This window comes from Colobus angolensis, unplaced genomic scaffold (genome assembly GCF_000951035.1).
Source record: "Colobus angolensis palliatus isolate OR3802 unplaced genomic scaffold, Cang.pa_1.0 Scaffold34, whole genome shotgun sequence".
NCBI lineage: Eukaryota > Metazoa > Chordata > Mammalia > Primates > Cercopithecidae > Colobus > Colobus angolensis.
In genome coordinates this window covers 6,536,688-6,560,481 of record NW_012116710.1, presented here as the reverse complement: position 1 = coordinate 6,560,481, position 23,794 = coordinate 6,536,688, and the positions used below count along the sequence as shown (strand labels likewise).

At 42.7% G+C, this 23,794-nt stretch overlaps 1 protein-coding gene across 1 annotated transcript; it reads left to right on the top strand.

Annotated features, from left to right (window-relative positions):
* The first annotated feature begins 18,187 nt into the window (after positions 1 to 18,187).
* LOC105519166 (galactoside-binding soluble lectin 13) lies at positions 18,188 to 23,166 on the top strand. Its single transcript, XM_011952445.1, has 4 exons — positions 18,188 to 18,241; positions 20,260 to 20,336; positions 20,831 to 21,041; positions 22,897 to 23,166. The coding sequence occupies exons 1-4, from the start codon at positions 18,227 to 18,229 to the stop codon at positions 23,011 to 23,013; spliced, it is 420 nt and encodes a 139-aa protein (XP_011807835.1). The 5' UTR covers positions 18,188 to 18,226; the 3' UTR covers positions 23,014 to 23,166.
* The last annotated feature ends 628 nt before the right edge of the window (positions 23,167 to 23,794 follow it).

Sequence of the window (23,794 nt, the reverse complement as noted above, 5' to 3'; positions counted from 1 at the left end):
CAGCCAGGTGTGGGATATAATCTCCTGGTGTGCCCGTTTGCTAAGACCCTTGGTACAGCACAGTATTGGGGTGGGAGTTACTCGATTTTCCAGGTGTTGTGTGTCTCAGTTCCCCTGGCTAGGAAAAGGGATTCCCTTCCCCCTTGTACTTCCCAGGTGAGGTGATGCCTCGCCCTGCTTCAGCTCTCACTGGTCGGGCTGCAGCAGCTGACCAGCACCAATTGTCCGGCACTCCCTAGTGAGATGAACCCAGTGCCTCAGTTGAAAATGCAGAAATCACCTGTCTTCTGTGTCACTTGCACTGGGAGCTGGAGACTGGAGCTGTTCCTATTCGGCCATCTTGCTCCGCCCGCCCCTCATTGATTTTTTGAAGGTTTTTCATACCTCTATCTTTTTCAGTTTTGTTCCAATCTTAGTTATTTCTTGCCTTCTTCTAGCATGTGAATTTGTTTGCTCTTGCTTCTTTCGTTCTTTTAATTGTGATGTTAGCGTGTCGATTTTAGACCTTTTCCACTTTTTTGTGGGCATTTAGTGCTATAAATTTCCCACTAAACACTGCTTTAGCTGTGTCCCAGAGATTCTGGTACATTGTGTCTTTGTTTTCATTGGTTTCAAAGAACTTATTTATCTCTGCCTTAATTTCATCATTTATCCAGTAGTCATATACTTTTACATTTTAAAATACCCAAACAACTCCCATTGGATTGTTTGCAATAGAAAAGATAAATACTTGAGTAGACAGATGTCCTACTCTCTGTGATGTTATTATTTGCATGCCTATATCATATTTTATGTACCCCATGAATGTATACCCCTACTGTGTACCCACAAAAATTAAAAACAAATGACAAACAAAAGACCAATACGCACAAGAAAACATACACCACCTCATGGGTCATTAGGGAAATGGAAGTCAAAACCACTGTGAGATACCACTTCACACTCATTAGGACAGCTGTTAAATTTAAAAACTGAAAACTAACAAGTGTGAGGATATGAATAAATGGGAACCCTTGAACATTGCTGTTTGGAGTGTACGATGGTGTGGCTGCTGTGGAATATATTATGCAGTTCCTCAAAAACGTTACTCATCATAATATACATCTCTTTGGCAACTAGGATCAATTTTTTTTCTATAAATGGTTTAAATTCACTGATGATAAAACTGAAGAGAAAAGTGAAGTAAGAGGGAGAAGAAAGCAAAGGAGGAAGGGAATTCTAATTCACTCCATCTTTAAATTCTAATACAGGTTTTAAGGATGCTTCCCTTCATCATGAAAAGAGAACTTGAGGAGGAGTCCTGAGTCTTCCATCTCAGGTGAAGAGGACTTCATTATGACTGAAGTCCAATCACCTGTACCTGCACCTGTCCTCACATTGTCTGTAACTAAGGAACACACAAATCAAGAACTAGACTTAAGAACCTCAACTTTCTCCCTGAATCTGCAGGAGAAAGAGTGTCTCTGAAAATTTTGATTCCCATGGACACTCAATGAAAAGAAAAGGGTGCAGCTAGAGCCCAGGTGTGTGAGATGCAGATGGGAACAGCCCTCACCTGGCAGAGCCAAGGAGACCAGTGTGGGATCAGGGGAACACAGGGGTTTTCTCTACCTTCCTCCATAAGTCCTGCTTAGGATCAAGAACAGTGTTCCCCCAGGACCTCTATAGGCAAATGGAAGGGTTATCTTTCATTGCCAATGATTTCTACAAGAATCCTCACTATTTTTACCATTGTACAAATTAAGAAAATGTGCAATTTCTTGGCAGATTATGCAGAGTGAGGAGAAGGCTTAATGAGGCATGGATGCTGGACTTCACAATCCCTCATCCTCACTCCATCATCCTTATCTGTGCATTTCCCTGGTGACCCCTTCCTCCCCCTGGTACCTCACTCACTGTCATTTCTGCTGCATCACAGACACAGGCTTGCAGACAGTTGTGGTTGTGACTGAGTCTGTTTCTGACACCTTACCCCTTCTCAGCCTTTGGGGAATCCTTGCTGAGAGGGTCTTGGCCTCTTGAGTAGCTGAAAGCAATACACTTACAGGAACAGGCTCAGATTGAAATCTAGCATCTTATCATCCAATCAGGATCTGGTGTCCATGAGGTGACTACAAATTATCAGGTGCACTTTCTCTCAACATAAGCACTAAAGGAATACATTATCTGCCCTATAAAATTAAACATACAAGACTAAAACAGATACAGGAAAATGCAGTGAACACACTTATTTTAGAGGGGCAAAAGATAATAAACAGCACCCTGAAAGCAAGATGGGTCACCAACAGCTCTACTGGGGCCACCCACAAAAATTCAGCCAGGGTTCTCACTCTTGTTGCATCTGCTCAAACCAGCATGGCCTTGTCTGAAAATACTGCCTCGATATGTGCTGCTTCTGTTTCCATAAGTACTTAAAGGATATAGTTTTCATTAGGTTAGACTAAGTGATCTTCCTTCCACTTATAAGCAAGACATTCACTCAGTGAAAAAAAACCATGTTAGCTCTTTGTCCATGAATAAAACTTAAAACAAAGAAACCAACTCTAAAAATGAAAAGAAAAAAAAAAACAGGCAGCTATCACTGGTCCGTATCATTGGTGAAACCAACAAGACCCCCATTTTCATCTTCTCTGAAAATGTTTCTCTGCCACAGTTGGCTCCACCTTCTACTCTACTCTCAGTGTCTTAGAGCTTCCACCAAGATGGCACAATGAAAACCCTTTTCCTGCCAAAAGAGCTGTTGTCATCTATTTCATGACACAAATAGAGAACCATTTAGGAGAAGATAAACAACATATTACCTAAAAGCCAAACAATGCAAATTGAAGAGGGTCTCAACTTTGTCTGCAGGGCCCATCTAAGGCATAATTTTGATCATCCTCATTCTCTCTTCCCCTGTTCCTTGCCACAGTTTGTTCAACTCCAACCTTACTCATGGGTATGCCTCCCGTTTTGCCTTCCTTTAACCTAACATCCAGATACCTTGACGTGTCAATGAACAGTAAATAACACTTTCATGCCTCTGTTTCTTGTTTCTTTCCTGTATGAACTGAAATTCCCTCCACTCTCACTGGAGAGTCTCAGGTTCTTGTTAGATACACTCTCCTCCTTATATCATCCCTCTCACAGTTTTGTTCACTTCTCTGTTTTGATGATGGATCATAGACCCCCCTCATCAGCATGGAAATCATTTTTGGGGGAATTAGACAATTCTTGCTCTGAGTGGATAAAGACAATCTTGGAACCCATGACTTTCTGATCAGAACATGAGTTTGATTTCATATCTCCATGTCCCTGGATGATGCCCATTGTATTTGAATTACCTACAGTAACCTACATGCTGTCCCTGCTAGACAAACACACAGTGACTGCCTTTTCTTAACTGATATTCACCAGCTCAGTTCAGCTCACATAGGCCATGTGTTCCACTCATCTTTATACCAGCTTCTACCCTGTGCTCATGGTGGCCAAGAGAGATGTCTCAGATGAAAGGGGAAGACATAGAGTCCAGGAACCAGTGTTCAACAAATGATTTCTGATTTGCCTCTGGGGACCTACTCAACATCTTTTTCATACACATAAACCCAAATTCATGGTCTTCTCCCAGCAAATACAACAGTGCTCAGAAGACAGTATTTCTGGACTCTAAAGCCTTGCCTTCTGAAAGGTCTGTAGGGCTTTTCAGTTTTTGTTGAAAGCCCCCAAAGAATAAATCTACTCTGATAATGTTGTCCTTGATGCCCAAGTCCCCTAAAGCTGTTGCCTCTGTGGTGCTGTCCGTGGTACTGAGCACTGGTGCTTCTGGGCCTGTATTTGCAAACGAGGGGCCAAAAAGAAAAAATTAAGAGAGAAATGTTTTGTTTTGTTTTGTTTTGTTTTGTTTTGTTTTGTTTTGTGTTTGATAAATCACAGCTCTAAATATGTATGATGAATGGAGCAGGAATTAAATTTGGATTTTAAGACCCTAATGTCTGCACTGCCCTCTCTCACCCCTCCTATTCAACATAGTTTGGAAGTCCTGGCCAGAGCAATCAGGCAAGAGAAAGAAAAAAAGAAAAGAAAAGAAAGAGAGAAAGAGAGAAAGAAAGAAAGAGCAAGAGAGAGCAAGAGAGAAAAAGAAAGAGTATCCAAACAGAAAGAGAGGTCAGACCATCCCTGTTTGCAGACATGATTCCATATCTAGAAAACCTCATAGTCTCCACCCAAATGATCCTTAAGGTGGTAAACAACTTTAGCAAAGTTTCAGGATACAAAATCAATGTGGAAAAATAACTAGAACTCCTATATGCCAACAACACCTAAGCATATGGCCAAATCAGAAATGCAATTCCATTCGCAATTGCCATAAAAAGAATAAAATACCTAGGAATACAGCTAACCAGTGGGTGAAAGATCATTACAAAGAAAATTACAAAACATTGCCTAAAAAAACATAGATTATGCAAACAAATGGAAAAACATTCCATGCTCATGAATAGCAAGAATCATTATCATTAAAACAGCCATATTGCCCAAAGAAATATACATATTCAGTGCTATTCCTGTTGAACTACCAATGACATTTCTCACAGAGTTAGAAAATATAAAACTATTTTAAAATGCACATGGAACCAAGAATTAGTTGATTACCAAAGACTTTCTAAACAAAGAGAACAAAGCTAGAAGCATCACTTTACCCAACTTAAAAGTATACTACAGGGCCACAGTAACCGAATAGTATGGTGCTGGTACAAAAACAGACACAGAGACAAGTGAGATAGAATAGAAAGCCCAGAAATAAGGTCACACACCTACAACCATGTGATCTTTAACAAAGCTGACCAAACAAGCAATAGAAAATGTACTTTCTATTCAAGAAATGGTTTTGGGATAACTGGGTAGCCATATGCAGATGATTGAAACCGAATCCCTTCCTTGCATTATGTAGAAAAATCAATTCAAGAGGGGTTTCAAGACTTAAATGTAAAACCCAAAACTATAAAAACCCTGAAAGACTACCTAGGCTATATCATTCTGAATGTAGGAATGGGGGAAACTTTCATAACAAAGATGCCAAAAGCAATCACAAGAAAAGCAAAAATTGACAAACGGATCCATTTAAACTGAAGAGCTTCTGCACCACAACGGAAACTATCAACAGAGTCAACAGACAAGCTACAGAATGGGAGAAAATATTTGCAAATTATGTATCTGAAAAAAGTCTTATATCTAGCATCTATAAGGAATTTTAATAACTTTACAAGAACAGAACAAACAACCCCATAAAAAAGTGGGCAAAGAGGCCAGGCGTGGTGGCACACGCCTGTAATCCCAGCACTTTTATGAGGTGGAGGAGAGCGGATGATGAGGTCAGGAGATTGAGACCGTTCTGGCTAACACGGTGAAACCCTTCTCTAATAAAAATACAAAAAGCAGCCGGGTGTGGTGGCACACACCTGTAGTCGCAGCTATTTGAGAGGCTGAGGAAGGAGAATCGCTTGAACGCGAAGGCAGATGTTGCAGTGAGCTGAGATCACGCTGCTGCACTCCAGCCTCGGTGATAGAGCAAGACTCCGTCTCAAAATAAAAGTGGGCAAAGGGCTGAACGCAGTGGCTTATGCCTGTGATTTCAGCACTTTAAGTGGCTGGGGGCAGCTGCATCACTTGAGCCCAGGAAAGACCAGCCTTGACAATATGGTGAAACCCTATCTCTCCAAAATTAGAAAAATTAGCCAAGTGTTATCGCGGGCACCTGTAATCCCAGCTACTCAGGTGGCTGAGATGGGAGGATCGCCTGAGCCCATGCAGAAATTGCAGTGAGCCGAGATTGCACTGCTGCACTTCAGCCTTGGTGTCAGAGTGAGACCGTGTTTCAAAGAAAAGTAGACAAAGGACAGGAACAGGCACATCTCAAAATAAGACATACATGTGGCCAAAAAGCATATGAAAAGAAGCTCAACATCCTTGAATGTTAGAAAAAATGCAAATTAAAACCACAATGAGATACCATCTCTCACCAATCAGAATGGCTACTATTCAAAAGTTAAAAAATAACAGATGCTAGCAAGCTTGTAAAGAAAAGGGAACATTTACACATTGCTGGTGGCATTAGTTTAATCATGGTGGAAAGCAATGTGATGATTCTTCAAACAGCTAAAATAGAACTACCATTTAACCCATGTATCCCATCACTGGGTATATACCCAGAAGAATATAAACCATTCTACCATAAAAACACATGTATGTGAATGTTTATTACAACAGTATGCACAATAGCAAAAACATGGAATCAACCTCAATGCCCATGAAGGACAGACTGGATAGAGAAAATGTTGTACACATACACCATAGTATTCTATGCAGCCTCAGAAAACAAGGGACAGGAGCTGAGAAAATGACTATTGGGTACTAGGCTTAGTAACTGGATTATGAAATGATCTGTACCACAAACTCCCATGACACGAGTTTTCCTGCACATGTACCCCTAAACCTAAAATAAAAGTTTTTTTAAAAAAGAAAAAAACTCACCTTTCTTCCAGAATCTGCAGGACAAACAGTATCTCTGAAATTTTGATTCATGTGGACACCAAGGGAAAGGAGAGGATACAGCTAGAGCCCAGAGAGATGAGAACAGCCCTCATCTGGTAGAGCCAATGGGCCTAAGGTGGAGCAGGTTCATGCAAGGACTTTCTCTACCTCTCTCCCAGATCATCCTGACGATCAAGATCAGTGCTGTCCCAGAATGTTTAAAGGCAGAAAGAGTGATTACCCTCTAGAGCCAATGACTTTACCAAGAATCCTCACCTTAAAATTTTTTTTATTTTTGTACAAGTTGGTAAAATGTATACCTTCCGGGTAGATTCTCCCTAGTGCAGAAAAGGTTTGAGGGGCAGAAAGGCTACGCTTTAAAATCATTATTCCTTACTCCATCATCCTTATCTATGCATTTCCCTAGTAACCCAATCGACAGCCTGGTACCTCTCCCAGTACAATTTCGCTGCATTGCAGCCACAGGCCGGCAAACAGCTATGGTTTTAACTGAGTTTCATCATGACATCTGAGCCTTTCTCACCCTGCAAGAGAAGTTTGCTGAGAGGAAATTGGAATCAGGAATGAAAGCAGAGGGCATGGTTGACAGGGACCATTTAAATGCTGCAACTCAAAGATTCACACGGAAGCCCAGACACAATTCTGAAGAGTTGCCCAGAAGAAGCAAAAATGTCAGAGCTACAGGTGAGTTGAAAAGGCACAGTTTTCAATTATCTCAAGTCACATAAATCAAGAAAGAAATGGAAGATTTTATGAGATAAAAATATGAGCATTTCTATTGTGAATTCTCTACTCAGAGTTGTGTCTTTGTGGACTAGAGACCCTGAGACTACGGAATCTGAGATGCTTGTGGAGTGTGGGGTGTGGACCCTGGACCAGTGTAACCCTCTGTGAGTGTGTGATGGTGTCTGATAAGAGTGAACTCTGCTGAGATGATGTGACTTTAGTTGGGAGGCGGATGGCCCACCAGAGTGAGTGGGTGTGTGAGTGAGTGTTAAGGGTGTGTGTGCTTTGTCTTCATGACTGTGAAGTGAGTGTCTGTGAGCACAGCCCAAGTGCTTGAGCATCTTTATATGCATGGTGAGCAGGTGTATGTGACTGTGGGTGTGTGTGCTGGGATGTGACTGGGTGTTGAACTAGGAGCATGCATGTGGCCTTGTACCATTGGCTCTCCCAGGTAAGGGCTGCTCTCATCTGTCTATCACACATCTGGGATCTAGCTATACCCTCTCCTTTCTCTTGGTGTCCATGTCAATCAAAGTTTCAGAGATACTGTTGTCCTGCAGATTCCAGAAGAAAGCATGCATGCATGTGCATATGAAGGTTCCTCCCCACAGAGCAGCTCCTCTGATGCAGCAGCTGTGCATCCTCCCATGTGTGTCAATGTGGATCCTGGGCGGCAGAACTAGTGGGGATTTGGCAATTGGGAGTTACTGAGAACTCATGTTCAATCATTCTTGAGAGCAGAATGAACGATCTGTAGGTGTCTCTTCCCAATAAGTGTGGGGAAGAGGAATGCAGACTATGGGGTGATGTTTCCTCAGGTGAGGTCTGCACAGAGTGACCACCAGCTTCTGCCTCCCAGCCTCAAGTCTCTTCCCGTCCCTCATCACAGTCTGTCCTTCCCATTGTAGGACAGGATGGTGGGCAGATCCTGGCTTGCTATCAAGGAACATTGCAGACCCTGGTTTCAAGGACTGGATCACCCAAACCAGGAAGGAACAAGTATAGCCTCAGTTAAGACACAGCTTACAGTGCATAGTAATAAGAAAAATGGCTGGGTCCACTGTCTCATGCCTGTAATTTCACCACTTTGGGAAGCCAAGATGGGAGGATAACTTGAGGCCAAAAGTTTGAGACAAGCCTGAGCATTATAGTGAGACCCTCCCAAAAACCTTAAATATCACATGGGCACAGTGTTGGGCACTATCATCCCAGCTACTTAGGAGGCAGAGTGAGGAGGATCCTGCAGCCCAGGAGTTCAAGGCTTGAGTGAGTTATGATTGCACCACTGTACGTCCACCTGGATGACAGACCAAGACCCAGTCTCAAAAAAACACAAAAATCAGCCACTGGTAGTCATTGTAGAAATCAATCATTCCCTCCAGTTATGTCTCTGGCCCAAACTTTCCATGTGTGCAACTACTGGGGCTGTGCTGTCAGCAATGTGTGCTCCTTCTAGGAAGGATGTTCACCGTCCGTGATGATTGTGATGCATGTCATCCACACACAGGGGTTTCCTATTCTTTTATCATTTCCCTCTGTCTTTCAACAAGTGTTGTTTCTCACCGGAGTGAATTTCTAAATTCTTACATCCTCACATCTTGTTTGCGCCGTTTCAGAGTGAAAATGAATGCAGTTTAGAGTTCCATGGAGACTCTCCCTTTCTTTTAGGTCGCCCCAACAGGCCCTACGCATGGCAGGGATTAAGGTAAAAGTTTTACATATATAACTCAGCTATTACTGAGAACACCCTACAAAATAAACATTGCTGATAATTCTCCTTGTCCTAGGAAAACTGAGGCAGGGAGAGTTCAAGTAATAAATCTAAAATGGCACTGCTAGTAAGAGGCAAAATGAAGACTGGAATTCAGGCATCCTGTCTCCTGAACCCTTGCTCTTACCTATGGGTTCTCCATTTCTTCAGGAATACAGGGCCCTGACTGTGGTAGGATGAAGACAGGGAAGCCTCAGAGTCTGTCCTTTGATCTCTCAGATATATCTGTTACAGGAGGTGCCACTTTCACAGCTGTGTCCTTAACCATTGGTTCTTATATCACAATTAGAGGGACACCAGTCCTCCCTTTCATGTGAATTCTCCATGGCCCAAGAGTGGGGTGGAGAAGAAGGGAGAATATTTGCTCAGGGGGCGACCTCATGTGTTAGTGATATGGAAACGTCTAGTTGACAAGATGGAGGCACCATGCATGTGGAGGTCCTGGAGACCCTCCAGCTCCAGGCAAGAAACTTACAGTGGCTGCACTGTGGGCTAGTCATGGGGTCTTATGTAGGAGGTCACTCAGGTGTTGGGGCTGTGGCTCTTTGTCAAGGGCATAGAATTTTCAGGGAGTAGACAACTCTTAGACCAAAGTCAGTGACTATGGCTCAGTTTCCATCTTGCGATGAGAAACAGAGCATCTCACACCCCAAGGGCAGGAGGAACTGAAGCAGCCCCACAGGGTTGATGCCTACGGTATCAGCACCAAGTCTTCACTCTACCAGTGAAAAGGTGGGAAGGATTTCTGTGTGTGTCTGATATGAGCTCCACAAGGAAGAGACCTGCCCACAACCCTGTGTGCTTTGCCCTCAGCAATGAGCCACAGCTGCAGGTGGATGTACACATCAGCATTGGTGAGGACTCAGGCATCGCCTTCCACTTGTGAGTGCACTTCAGCCATTGTGGGGTCATGGACAGCCGTGAGGGTGGGATCTGGAAGGGTGAAGTGAAATCCGATCATGTGCCCTTTGGGGATGGTAAAGAATTCGAAGTGACCATCATAGTGCTGGATATTGAGTACCAGGTGAGTGCCCCAGGAGCTCCCAGTACCCAGCCTCCATGGACTCCCAGAGCAGGAGGCAGCTCTTCCTGACCTGGCCCCATCAGTCTCTGGAAACCCATCTCCCATAACTACTCCAGCTCCAGGCCTTTTCATCACATAGCACCCTCTGCTTGCACTGCCATCCTCAGGTTTTTTTCCCATATCTGACCAGGGTCAAGGTCACCTCTCCTGCCATTCCTCCCAAGTTGGAGCATATCTTCTGTCTTTTCTCATAGTGCTCATTTCTACTTATGTCATTATTGAAATTTTCATTTGCCTGAATGAATACAATATGCATAAAAATGAAATTGTTTTAACCAGTCAACAATTTAGTATTCATCTCACTCCTGGAACCAATTCCTACTCCTGAGAACATTACCAGTGCTCTGTTCTCCTTTCAGAGCAAATATATGCCTATGGAAGCATACACTGTGATTTCATTTGTTTTTAAGCAAATCCTGATATAAGTGCTCTACACACTACACTTTAGGAAGTAACGTGATTTTCTGTGAACGAATATATCTTGAAGACATCATCAATCCTTGGTACTTCCTCATCTGTGAAAAATTGGATAATATTCCATTAGAAGGGTTACTCAAAATTATTGAACTTGACTGTTTGATGGGCATTTTGGTTGTTACCAACATTTTCTCTTACAAATGATGCTCTATTAAGATTTCTAATCAATCTTTTTGTCATTACAAACATCTCAATACTTACATTGGAAGACAATTACAAGAAAATGAACAAACTGGTTCAAAGATGTGTTCATTTTAAATTTGACACATTAACACTTATAAGATGACTTTCTCTATAGCCTCAGTATAAAGAATATATCCATACTTTCTGGCATTCTCTAATGAGTAGGCCAAAACATTCACATTGTATTCAGATTTAAGTAATGGATCTTTTCATATGTTTAGAAGTTGTTGAAGATAATGTTCTGTGTTTTATAATACCTGTCCTGTTTTACCTTTGTAAGAATGCTTGGGTTTCATTCTTTGCCACCATTAGCCCAAATCTGGGCTATTCCTCAGCAGTGAATGGCAGTCATGGTTCATGGAGCTGAAATGAATGCATTCAATGAACATTGTCGAGCACTAACCCTGTGAGTGGCCATGTGCAAGATGCAGGGATTCAACTTCACGGGCACAGTCCCTTGCCACGGAAATCTTCTAGGCTAGAGGGGAGGCTGAGCAAACAGGGACCTTATGACATGGAGTGGTAGAGCCTCAACAGAAGCTTGTCTACTGGATTCAGTTGTCTAACTAGGAGTTTTCTCAGGGGAAGTTGTAGTACTAGGACAGAGTGAAGAGGAGGCTGAAAGTTTGTTTGGTGGTGTACTCTCTTTCTGATGCATTTTTTCCTCTTGTATGTAACGGTAAATGGCCAACACTGTTACATATTTGCCCATCGACTCCTGCCAGCATCTGTGAATATGCTCTGGATGTGAAGAAGTCTCCATGACCTCAATGTCTATCTGCAGTTGAAAGAGATGACCACAATCCTTGTTGTTGAAGAATCCCTCTTTCTACATGACCATGGGATTCCAAGAGCCTGTTAACAGAATAATCCCTCTTCAATCCTTCCTATACAATTGGTCATTAAAAGTTCACCAAACTTTCCAGGATTTGGTAGTCATCCCTAGAGGGGCTGAAGGATTACATGTGAAGCATTAAAACATCGAAGAGTAAAAACCTTCCTATGACTCGAGGAGTGAGTGACACGGTCCCTGGAATGTCTGAGAAATTAAAAACAGCATCCTTCTATAGCACATAGTTGATGTCAAGCACTCAACTAAAATCCTTACCCAATCTCAGATGACTCACTGCAAATGTTGGGTAGCTCTACAGCCACACAGGTATAACTGGTTGTTTTAAGGAGAAACTGTAACGTTAGGACAATCAGGTAGAATATCTTAATTCTATCCATTGTTCCAAGGATGTTTACTGTATATGAACGCTGTGCCTCACTCTGTGCAGACTGCCATGATGGAACTTTAGAAACAGATGAAAAATTCCTGGCCAGGTGTGGTGGCTTATGCCTGTAATTCCATCACTTTCAGAGGCCGCGGTGGGCAGATCACTTGAGGTGAGGAGTGTGAGACCAGCCTGCCCAACATGGCGATGCCATCTGTACTAATAATACAAAAATTTGCTGGGCATGGCGGCACGCGCCTGTAATTCCAGCTAGTTGGAAGGGTGAGGCATGAGAATCACTTGAACCCAGCAGGCAGAGGTTGCAGTGAGTCGAGTTCATGCCACTGCACTCCAGCCTGGGTGACAGAGTGAGACTCTCTCTCAAAAAAAAAAGGCAAATTTCCCACAAAAAAATTTCACTCCAAGCAATAGTTAGAGAATCACAAAAGTTTAATGATTTATTTCAATGAACCTGATTGTTCTTGTTTCTAAATACTTGAAATATTTTTCCAATTTATATGGACACAATTCTGGGATTTTTCTTTGGAAACAAGTGGTCATGGTTTTCATATGAGAAAATATGTAGTTAATTGTTGGAACAGACACAATTCATACACACAGGCACAGTGAGTAGACTGTTTTGCTGCTGTTAAATTTAGGCATTGCAGCACAGCAAACCTCCCAACACATATTGGCTGAAAGCAACTACTTATTCTGATCTCTCCCAGCTTTGCAGGTTTACTGGACTCATGTGGTTGGTAGATCATGTGGTGGGAGTCACGTTTTCTGAAGGATCTGTAGGCTGGGATTCCAGGAGATGCTTCACTCATGTCTGACTCAACACTAGGGCTGGGTAAACACCTGGGGGCTGGCTGGCTATCTCCTTCTTTTTCTAAACTCTCCATTAGTGCCCTGAATTTCCTCAAATCACGAGAGTCTCATGGTTCTTGGACTTAATGGATGGTGATTGGTTTCCATCAAGTAAAGCCTTCCAAAAGGCTCAAGGAGAAGGTACAGAGCATTATAGGATCTAGCTTTGAAAGGCAGACCGTATCACTTCTATGACATTACATTGATCAAGTTGAGTCATCCAGGCAGCCTAAATCAAAGAGGAATCCACAAGCTGTTGTTGTTTTGACTTGTAGATCCTGAGGGGTCAGCCTTGGCAACTGTTTCCACTCAGTTCCATGTTTATATGTGTGAGTGTGTATATGGGCTTACACGCTTCCCACATACCAAAAACTCTAACCCTGTAAGGAACCACTGAGAGCAATACAATTACAGGAGCAGGCTCAGATTGAAGTCCAGAATCTTATCATCCAATTACTCTCAGATGTCCGTGAGGTGACAACAAACTATCAAGTGCGCTTTCTCTCAACATGTGCACTAAAGGGATACATTTTTGCCCTATACAAATCAATCACAGAAGACAGAAACAGATAAAGGAAAAGGCAGTGAACACAAATATTTTAGAGGGGCAAAGATAATAAATGGCATCTTTTGCCTCATAGCACTCTGAGAAGCAAGAGGGGTCACCAGCAGCTCTGCTAGAGCCACTTATGAAATTCAGCCTGGGTTCTCACTCTTGTCGCATCTGCTCAAACCAGCATAGCCTGTTCCGGAAATACTACCTCAATATGTGCCCCCAGTGTTTCCATAAGTACTTAAAGAATATACATTTCATTAAGTTCGACTAAGAGGTCTTCCTTGAATGGATAACCAAGGCATCCACATAATGAAAGAAACCATGTTAGCCCTTTGTACATAAATTAAAAACTCAAACAAACAAGTACAGAAAGAAAATAAACCACAGTCATGGTCCACATCACTGAGGAAACAAACAAGATCTCTTTTTTCATTTTCTCTGGGAATGTTTCCCTGCAGCAACCGGCTTCATCCTCCATTCTTACCTTCTTGGAGCTCCTACCAAGATGGCAGAATGACAGTCCCTTTTCCACTACAAGAGCTTTGATTATCTACTTTATAGTGCATATAGAGAACCACATAGGAGAAGATAAACAATATATTTCCTAAAAGTCAACCAAGGAAGATTGAAGAGGGTCTCATCAAATAGTCTTTTTTTCTGCTGGGCCCATCTCAGGCATCATTTTGATCATCCTCATCCTCTCTCCCCATATTCATTGCCACAACTCGTTCAACTCCAACCTTACTCACGGGTATGCCTCTCTCTGTACCGCTTCTCTAACCTAACATCCAGATACCTTGAGGGGTCAATGCACAGTGAATTATACTCTTCATTCCTTTCTTCCTTGTTTCTTTCCAGTATGAACTGAAATTTCCTCTCCTCTCATTGGAAACTCTCTGGTACTGATTAGGTACACTCTACTCCTTACATCATCCCTGTCACAGTCCTGGTCAATTATGCATTTTTATAGTGGATTATAGGCCCCATCACCAGCATGGAATTCATTTGTTGGGGAATTAGAAAATTCGTTCTCTGAGAGGATGAAGGCTATCCTGAAATCCATGACTTCCTGAGCAGAACATGAGTTTGATTTCACATCTGCTTGCCCCTGGATGACACCCATTTTATTTGAATAGCCTACAGAGTCCTACATGCTGGCCTTGCAACACACACAGTGACTCCCACTTCTTGACTGATATTCACCAGCTCATTTCAGCTCACATGGGCCATTTGTTACACTCATTTTTATCTCAGATAATACCTTTTGCTCAGGGTGGGCAGGACGAAATCTGAGATACAAAGAGATGACATAGAGTTCAGGGGCCAATGTTCGACAAAAAATTTTTGAATTGCCTCTGGGGAGCTACTCAACATCATTTTCATACTCCTCAACCAAAATTCCTGATCTTCTCTCAGCAAATACGGCATTGCTCAAAACACAGAAGCTCATTCTTGGACTCTAAAGCCTTCATTCTCGAAGGTATTTAGGTTTTTTAGTTTTTGTTGAAGTCTCCCACAGAATAAATCTACTCGGTGATAATATTGTCCTTGGTGCCCAAGTACCTCCAAGCTGTGGCCCCTGTGGCGCTGTCCGTGGTGCTGAACATTGGTGCATTACGACCTGTATTTGCAAGCGAGGGGCCAATACGACAGAGTAAGAGAGGAATTTAGTTTGGTTTTCTTTTGTATTTGATAGACAATAGACAAAAATCTCCATGATGAATAAAGCAGAAAGTAAACTTGGATTTTCAAACCACAATTTCTTCAGTGCCCTCTCTCCTCACTTCTGTTTAACATAATATTGGAAGGCCTGATCAGAGCAATCATGCAAGAGAGAGGAAGAAAGGGTGTCCAAATACAAAGAGAGGTCAAACCATCCCTGTTTGCGGATGTCATGATTCTATATCTAGAAAACTCCATAGTCTTCACCCAAAAGATCCTTAAGCTGATAAACAACTTTAGCAAAGTTTCAGGACACAGAATCAATATGAAAAAATCACTAGAACTCCTATATGCTAACAATGGTGACAGGTAGGGACAAATTAGGAATGCAATTCCATTCAAATTTGCCATAAAAAAATACCTAAAAATACAGCTAATCAGGGAAGTAAAAGACTGTTACAATGAGAATTACAAAACACTGCTCAAGGAAACCAGAGATGACACAAAGATAGAAAAACATTCCATGCTCATGGATAAGAAAAATCAATGTCATTAAAACAGCCATAGTGCCCAAAGAAATTTACAGATGCAACGCTATTTGTATCAAACTATGAATGACATCCTTCACAGAATTAGAGGAAATACCATTTTAAAATTCACATGGAACCAAAAAAAAAAGCCAAATAACTGAGGCAATTCTAAGCAAAAAGAACAAAACTGGAGGCATCAAATTACCCAACTTCAAAATGTACTACAAGGCTACAGTAACCAAAACAGCATGGTATTGGTATGAAAACAGACACACAGACCAATGGAACAGATTGGAGAGCCTGAAATAAAGCTACACACCTACAATCATCTGATCTTTGACAAAGCTGACCAAACAAGCAATGGAAAAAGGACTCCCTATCCAAGAAATGGTGCTGGGAGAACTGGCTAGCCATATACAGAAGACTGAAACTGGACCCCTTCTTTACACCATATACAAAAGATGAATTCAAGATTTAAATGTAAAACCCAAAACTATAAACACCCTGGAAGACAACCAAGACAATACCATGCAGGACATAGGCATGAGCAAAGATTTCATGATGAAGATGTCAAAGGCAGTTAGGAGAAAAGCAAAAATTGACAAACAGAATCTAATTAAACTAAAGAGCTTCGCACAGTGAAGGAAATTATCAAGAGAGTAAACAGACAGCCTAAAGAATAGGAGAAAATATTTTTGAACTATGTATCTGAAGAAGGTCTAATATCTGAGCATCTATAAGAAATGTCAACAACTTTATAAGAAAGAAACAAACAAACCCATAAAAAAGTGGGTAAAGAACTCAACACAGTGGCTCATGCCTGTAATCCCAGAACTTCAGGCAACCAAGGCTGGTGGATCACTTGAGTCCAGGAATTTGAGAACAGGCTGGGTAACATGGCAAAAACCTATCTCTACCAAAAATAGAAAAAAATCAACCTAGCATGGCGACATGCACCTGTAGTCCCAGCTACTCAGGAGACTGAGCTGAGAAAAATCACCTGGGCCTAGGAGCCAGAGGTTACAGTGAGCCAAGATGGTGCCACATCACTCCAGCCTGAGTGTCAGAGCGAGACCTGTTTTAAAACAAAAAAAGTGAGCAAAGGACAAGAAGAGACACTTTTCAAAAGTAAACATACAGGTGGCCAACAAGCATATAAAAAAGCTCAATATCACTGAACATTGGAGAAATGCAAATCAAAACCACAATGAGATACCATCTCACACCAGTCAGAATGGTTGTTATTAAAAAGCCAGAAAAGAGCAGATGTTGGCAAGGTTGTGGAGAAAAGGGAGAACTCAAACATTGTTGGTGGCAGTGTAAATTAGTTAACCCATTGTGGAAAGCAGTGTGGTGATTCCTCAAAGAGCTAACAATAGAACTACCATTCAACCCAGCAATCCCATCACTGGGTGTATAACCAGAAGAATAGAAATCATTCTGCCATAAAGACATAGGCACATGCATGTTCATTGCAACACTATGAACAACAGCAAAGACATGGAATGAACCCAAATGCCAATCAACGACAGACTGGATACAGAAAATGTGGTACATGTACACAATGGAATACTATGCGGTCCTTAAAAAGAATGATATTATGTCTTTTGCAGGAACATGGATGGAGCTGGAGGCCATTATTGTTAGCAAACTAATGCAGGAACAGGAAACCAAATACTGCATGTTCTCACTTATCAGTGTGAACTAAATGATGAGACTCATGGACACCAAGAGGGAAATAACACACACTGGGGCCTACTTGAGAGTGGAGGGTGAAAGGTGGGAGAGGGGCAAACAAAAAATAACTCTTGAGTACTACGCTTAGTACCCAGGTGAAGAAATCATATGTACCACAAACTCCATAACACAAGTGTACCTGCATATGTACCCCTGAACCTAAAATAAAAGGAAAGAAAAATCAAACAAAAACCACAATCTCACCTTCCTCCCACAATCTGCAGGAGAAACAGTGTCTCTGAAACTTTTATTTACATGAACACCAAGAGAAAGGGGAGGGTATAGCTAGAGTCCAGGTGTGTGACAGTCGGGTAAGAGTGGCCCTCACCTGGCAGAGCCAAGCAGCCTAGTGTGGAATAGATTCATGCAAGAAATTTATCTACTTCTCTCCACAGAGTCAGCGCTCTACCAGAACATTTAAAAGCAGACAGAACCATTACCTTCTAGAGCAAATGTATTTCCCCAAAATCTCCAACTTTTTTTTAGCCATTGTACAAATTGGGAAAATGTACACCTTCTGGGTATATTCCGCATAGGTGAGAGAAGACTTGAGAGGCATAAAGGCTGGGCTTTACAACCACTACCTGTCACTCCATCATCCTTATCTATGCATTTCCCTCGTAAACTAACCCACAGCCTGGTACCTCCCCCACTGTCATTTCCACTGCATTACAGATATAGACCTGCAAATAGCTATGGTTGTGACTGAGTTTCTTCTTGACACCTAAGCCTTTCTCAAGTTGCAAGGAAAGCTTGCTGGGAGGAGCTTGGAATCCGGAATGAAGCCAGAGGGCAAGGCTGAAGTGAGTCATTTAAATGCTGCAACTCAGAGATTCACTCAGAAGACTGGACTCAATTCTGAAGGTCGCCCAGAAGGGGAGAACAATGTCCTCTTTACCCGTGAGTTGAAAAGGCACAGCCTTCAAAAATTTCGTGTCACAGAAACCAAGAAAGAAATGGGAGATTTTCTGAGAAGAAAATATGAGCATTTCTACTGTGAATGCTTTACTCAGAGTTAATGACGTGCGGAATAGAAACCCTGAGGTTATGGTGTCTGAGATGCTTGTGGGGCTTCGGGTGTGGACCCTGGACCAGTGTGACCCTCTATGAGCGTGAGGTGATGTCTGATGAGAGTAAACTCTGCTGAGATGATGTGACTTTAAGTGGGAGGTGGATGACCCCCAGGACTGGATGACTCCCAGAATGGAGAGTAAGGGAGTGAGTGGGCTTTGTTTCCTGTCTATGATGTGAATACGTGTGTGAGCACAGCCAGATCAGTGCATGAGCATCGTTATGTGCACAGTGAGCAGGTGTGTGTGACTCAGTGAGTGGCATGGCTCTGTGTGACTGTGTGTGTGTGTGTGCTGGGATGTGACTGTATGTTGAAGTAGGATCATGCATGCGGCTTTCTGCACACGTGAATGTTTCTCCCCACACAGCAGCACCTCTGATGTGAATCCCAGGTGGCTTAACTGGTGGGGATCTTGGGGACTGTGAGTTACCAAGGACTTGTTTCAGATCACTTATGAGAGCGGAATGTATGGTCAGTAGATGTCTCTTCCCAGTAAGTGTGGGGAAGAGGAATGCAGACTATGAGGGCGATGGTTTCTCAGGTGGGGTCTGCACAGAGTGACCACTGGCTCTTGCCTCCCAGGCTCAGCCTCCCTGTCCCCAGCCCATCCAGTTCTTCCCGTTGTGGGACAGCAGGGTGTGCAGATACTGGTTTGCTAGGAAAGGACATTAGAGGCCATGGTTTCAGAGACTGAATCACGTAAAGTATCCACTGTAAGCTCTATCTGAACTGAGACTAAACTTGTTCTCCACCCATGAAAGAACAAATCTCAGTTCAGAAGGAGCTTATGGTGGATATTAATCAACCCAGCAGCTGGGTTCACTGACTCATGGCTATAATCCCACCAATTTTGGAGGCAAAGATGAGAGGATAACTTGAGGCCAGAAGTTTGAGACCTGTTTGGGCATCAGAGTGAGACCCTTTCTTTAAAAAACTTTAAATATTCGACTGGTAGAGTGGCAGGCACCTTTCTCCCCAGCTATTCAAGAGGGGGCAGATGTGTGAGGATCACTGCAGCCCAGGAGTTTGAGGTTTCAGTGAACCATGATTGCACCCCTGCATGTCAACTTGGGCAACAGAGCAAGAATCTATCTCAAAAGTACAGAAAAATCATCTCAACCACTTGTAGTCATCGTAGAAATCAATCATTCCCTCCAGTTACATCCCTGACCCACAGGCTTCATTTGTGCAAGTACTGGGGCCATGCTATCAGCAGTGTGTGCTCCTTCTGAGAAGGACGTCCATTTCCCTTGATGATTGCGATGCATTTGCCTCCCACACCCAAGGGTTTCCTGTTCTTTCATCATTTCTCTTTCTTTCAACAAGTGTTGTTTCCCACTGGAGTGAATGTTTACATTCTTACATTTACAAGTCCTATTTTAATTTTTGAGTTGAGAATGAAGGCAGGTCAGTGTTTCAGGAGGACTCCCCTGTTCTGCTAGGTCACTCCTAAGAGGCCCTACACATGACAGGGATTAGGGTAACACTTTTACATGTATTAACTCCCTATTACGGAAAACATCGTACAAAGTAGAAATTCCTGATAATTCTCCTTGTCCTAGGGAAAACGGGGATGGAAGAGTACAAGTAACAAATCTAAGATTGCACGGCTAGTAAAAGGCAGAGTGACGACCGGAATCCAGGCATCCTGGCTCCTGAACCCTTACTCTTACCTATGGGTCCACCATATATTCAGGAATATGGGGCCCAGACTGTGGTAGGCTGAAAGGGGAGAGTCCACAGAGTCTCCCTTTCATCTCTAACCTCCTGCACCATGGGAATATGTTACAGGAGGGGACGCTGTACCTGACCCTGCACCTCTCACTTAGTCTCAATACTCTCGCAGGTGCCATACAAACTGCCTGTGTCTTTGTCTGTTGGTTCCTGCGTGATAATCAAAGGGACACCGATCGACTCTTTTATGTGAGTACTCCATGGACCAATGGAGGGGTTGGAGAAGAAGGGAGAATATTTGCTGATGGCTTGACCTTATGTGTGGGTGATGTGGAAATGTCTAGCTGGCAGGATGGAGGCCCCATGCAGGTGCCGGTCCTTGGAGTCCGTCCAGCACCAGGCATGAGACCTGCATCATGTGGACCAGCCACGGGGCCTAGGGAAGGAGGACACTCAGTAGGTTGGAGCTGTGGCTCTTTATCAAGGGGCATAGAATTCTCAGGGAATGAACAAGTCATAGGCCCAGGTCAGTGGCTGTGACTCCATCTTCATCTGGGGGTGAGGAGCACAGAATCTCCCTGCTGCGGGCACGAGGAGCTGAAGCATCCCCACAGGGACCTGGCCATCAGTATTATCAGGGAGACATTTTCCCCGGGTAAATGGGGAAGGGATTTGTGTGTATGTCTAGTGTGTGTCTGCACAAGGGAGGGACCTGCCCAACATTCTGCATGCTTTGCCCTCAGCAATGACCCACAGCTGCAGGTGGATTTCTACACTGACATGGATGAGGACTCAGATATTGCCTTCCGTTTCCGAGTGCACTTTGGCAATCATGTGGTCATGAACAGGCGTGAGTTTGGCATATGGATGTTGGAGGAGACAACAGACTACGTGCCCTTTGAGGATGGCAAACAATTTGAGCTGTGCATCTACGTGCATTACAATGAGTATGAGGTGAGCATCCCAGGAGCTCCCAGCACCCAGGCTTTGTGGGTTCCCAAAACAGGAGGCAGCTCTCATTGACCTGGCCTCAGCAGTCCCTCGGGGTCCATCTCCCATAACTACTCCTGCCCCTGGTTTTCATCACAGAGCACCCCCTTCTTGCACTGCCATCCTCAGCTCTCTCCCAAATCTGACCAATGTCAAGGTCAGCTCACCTGACATTTCCCCCAAAGTTGAGAATCTCCTCTGTCTTTTCACATAGTGCTCATTTCTACTTATGCCATTATTTAATTTTCATTTAGTTGAGTGAATACAATATACTTCAGAAAAAAAAAAAGGTTTAAAAAAAGTTGTTTCAATCAGTCAAAAATTAAGTCTTCGTCTCATTTTGGGGCCCGAATTCTACTCATAGGAAAAACATTATCAGAGCTCTGCTTTCGTTCAAAGAGGGTTTGTTTGTTTGTTTTTGTTTGTTTGTCTTCTTGAGACAAAGTCTCATTTTGTCATCCAGGTTGGAGTGCAGTGGCATGATCTCAGCTCACTGCAACCTCCACCTCCTGGATCCAAACAATAATCTTGCTTCAGCGTCCCTAGTAGCTGGGACTACAGGTGTGTGCCAGCACACCTGGCTAATTTTTGTATTTTTAGGGGAGACAGGGGTTTACCACTTTGGCCAGGCTGGTCTTGAACTCCCAACCTCAAGTTATCCGCCCAACTCGGCCTCTCAACATACTGGGATTACAGGCATAAGCCACTGTGCCTAGCCCTTCAGAGGAAATTTTTGCTTATGGAAGCATATAGATATGTCTATGATTTCATTTGTTTTTAAGCAAATCCTGGTATAAGTTGCCCTACACATTACGCTTCAGGAACTAAGTTGATTTGTTGCCAAAGAATATATCTTGAAGACATTGTCAATCTATGATGCTGTTTCAGATTTTAAAGACTGCATAATATCACATTAAAAAGTTTACCCAAAATTGTTGAACTTGGCCCTTTGGGGGCATTAAATTTCTTTCCAGTATTTTGCTGTCACAAATGATGCTGTATTAAGTTTTCTAATCAATCCTTTTGTCATTACCAACCTCCCCATACTTTTACTAGAAGATAATTACAAAAAAATGAAAATACTGGCTTAAAAAATGTATGCATTTTAAATTTGAAAAATTAATACTAATACGGTGACTTTCTCCATAGCCTCAATATAAAGAATATATCCATACTTTCTGGCTTTCTCTAACAAGTAGGCCAAAACATTCACATCTTATTCAGATTCAAGCAAGGGATCTTTTCCTATGCTGAGAAGTTGTTGAAGGTAATATCCTGTTTTACAAGAACTGTTCTCCTTTCATTCTATAGGAATCCTGGGTTTCCTTCTTTGCCACTAATACTTGTGTATTACAGATACACAAGTAATACAGATGTAGGTTACTCCAAAGAGAAACTGGGCCATCAGTAGTGAAAAGCAATCACAGTTCATGGAACTGAAGAGTATGCATTCAATGAACATGACCTAGCACTAACCCTGTAGCAGCTGTTGTGTGAGATGCAGGGTCTCAAGTTCCTGAGACACAGTCCCTGGCAATGGGTATCTTCCAGGTTAGAAGGGAGGCTGAGTAAGCAGAGACTTTGTGACATAGAGTACAAAACTTCACTAGAGGAATGAGAGGAAACATTAGAAATAAAATCAGCTACTGTCTCAAATAGGCACAAAATGTCATCTGTAAACAGAAGTGTATCTAATACATTAACTTGTATAACTAGGGGTTTTCTTGGGGAATGTTACTGGTCCTAAGGCAGAGTGGAGAGGAGGCTGAAAACTTGTTTGGTAGCATGCTGTCTTTCTGATGCATTTTTCCTCTTGTAGATAAAGGTCAATGGCATACGCATTTATGGCTTTGTCCATCGAATCCCGCCATCATTTGTGAAGATGATGCAAGTGTCCAGAGATGTCTCCCTGACCTCAGTGTGTGTCTGCAATTGAGGGAGATGATCACACTCCCTCATGTGAAGAATCCCTCTTGTTGAAGAATCCCTCTTTCTACCTGACCATGGGATTCCCAGAGCCTGCTAACAGAATAATTCCTCCTCACAATTTCCCCTGCACTTGGTCATTAAAACAGCATGAAAACTCACATGATTTGGTTCCTGCTTTAAGAGGGGGAAAGAGGAAGTGGTCATCCACAAGGGGGGCCAGGACATTCTATGGGAGGCATCAGGAAATCAAAGGGGATAAACCTTCCTGTGACAAAGGGAGTGAGTGACAAGGTCCCTGAAGAAACAGCATCCTTCTATAGCACGTAGTTGACGTCAGACAGTCTGAACTAAAACACCCAATCTCAAATGACTCATGGCACTTACATGTTAGGTAGCTGTTTACAGCCACACAGATATACATGGTGGCTCTGGGGGAAATCTGTAACTTGAGGAAAATTATGTGAAATTTCCTAATTTTTTCCATTGTTCTCAGGATGCTTACTGTGTATGAACACTGTGCCTGGCTTTGTGTGGGCTGCTACGAAAGAACTGAAAAAAAAAAAGATGACAAGTTTTGCATGTAAAGTTTTCAACCCAAGTAATAGTTTAGAGAATCGCTGGAGCCCCATGATTTCCCTTAAAGAATCCCAATTATTCTTATTTTCAAATATTTGAAGATTGTTTCACTTTATGTGGGGAGAATCCAGGGGTTTCTCTTTGGAAATAAATGGTCATGATTTGAGATCAGAGAACATATAGATTATTATTGGAATAGACACAAGTCATGT

What these genes read in the sequence shown, in the direction of transcription:
- LOC105519166 (XM_011952445.1), top strand. An exon ending in ACACCGATCGACTCTTTTAT is followed by an intron (nt 20,337 to 20,830) that starts GTGAGTACTCCA and finishes CTTTGCCCTCAG; the next exon opens with CAATGACCCACAGCTGCAGG. An exon ending in TGCATTACAATGAGTATGAG is followed by an intron (nt 21,042 to 22,896) that starts GTGAGCATCCCA and finishes TTCCTCTTGTAG; the next exon opens with ATAAAGGTCAATGGCATACG.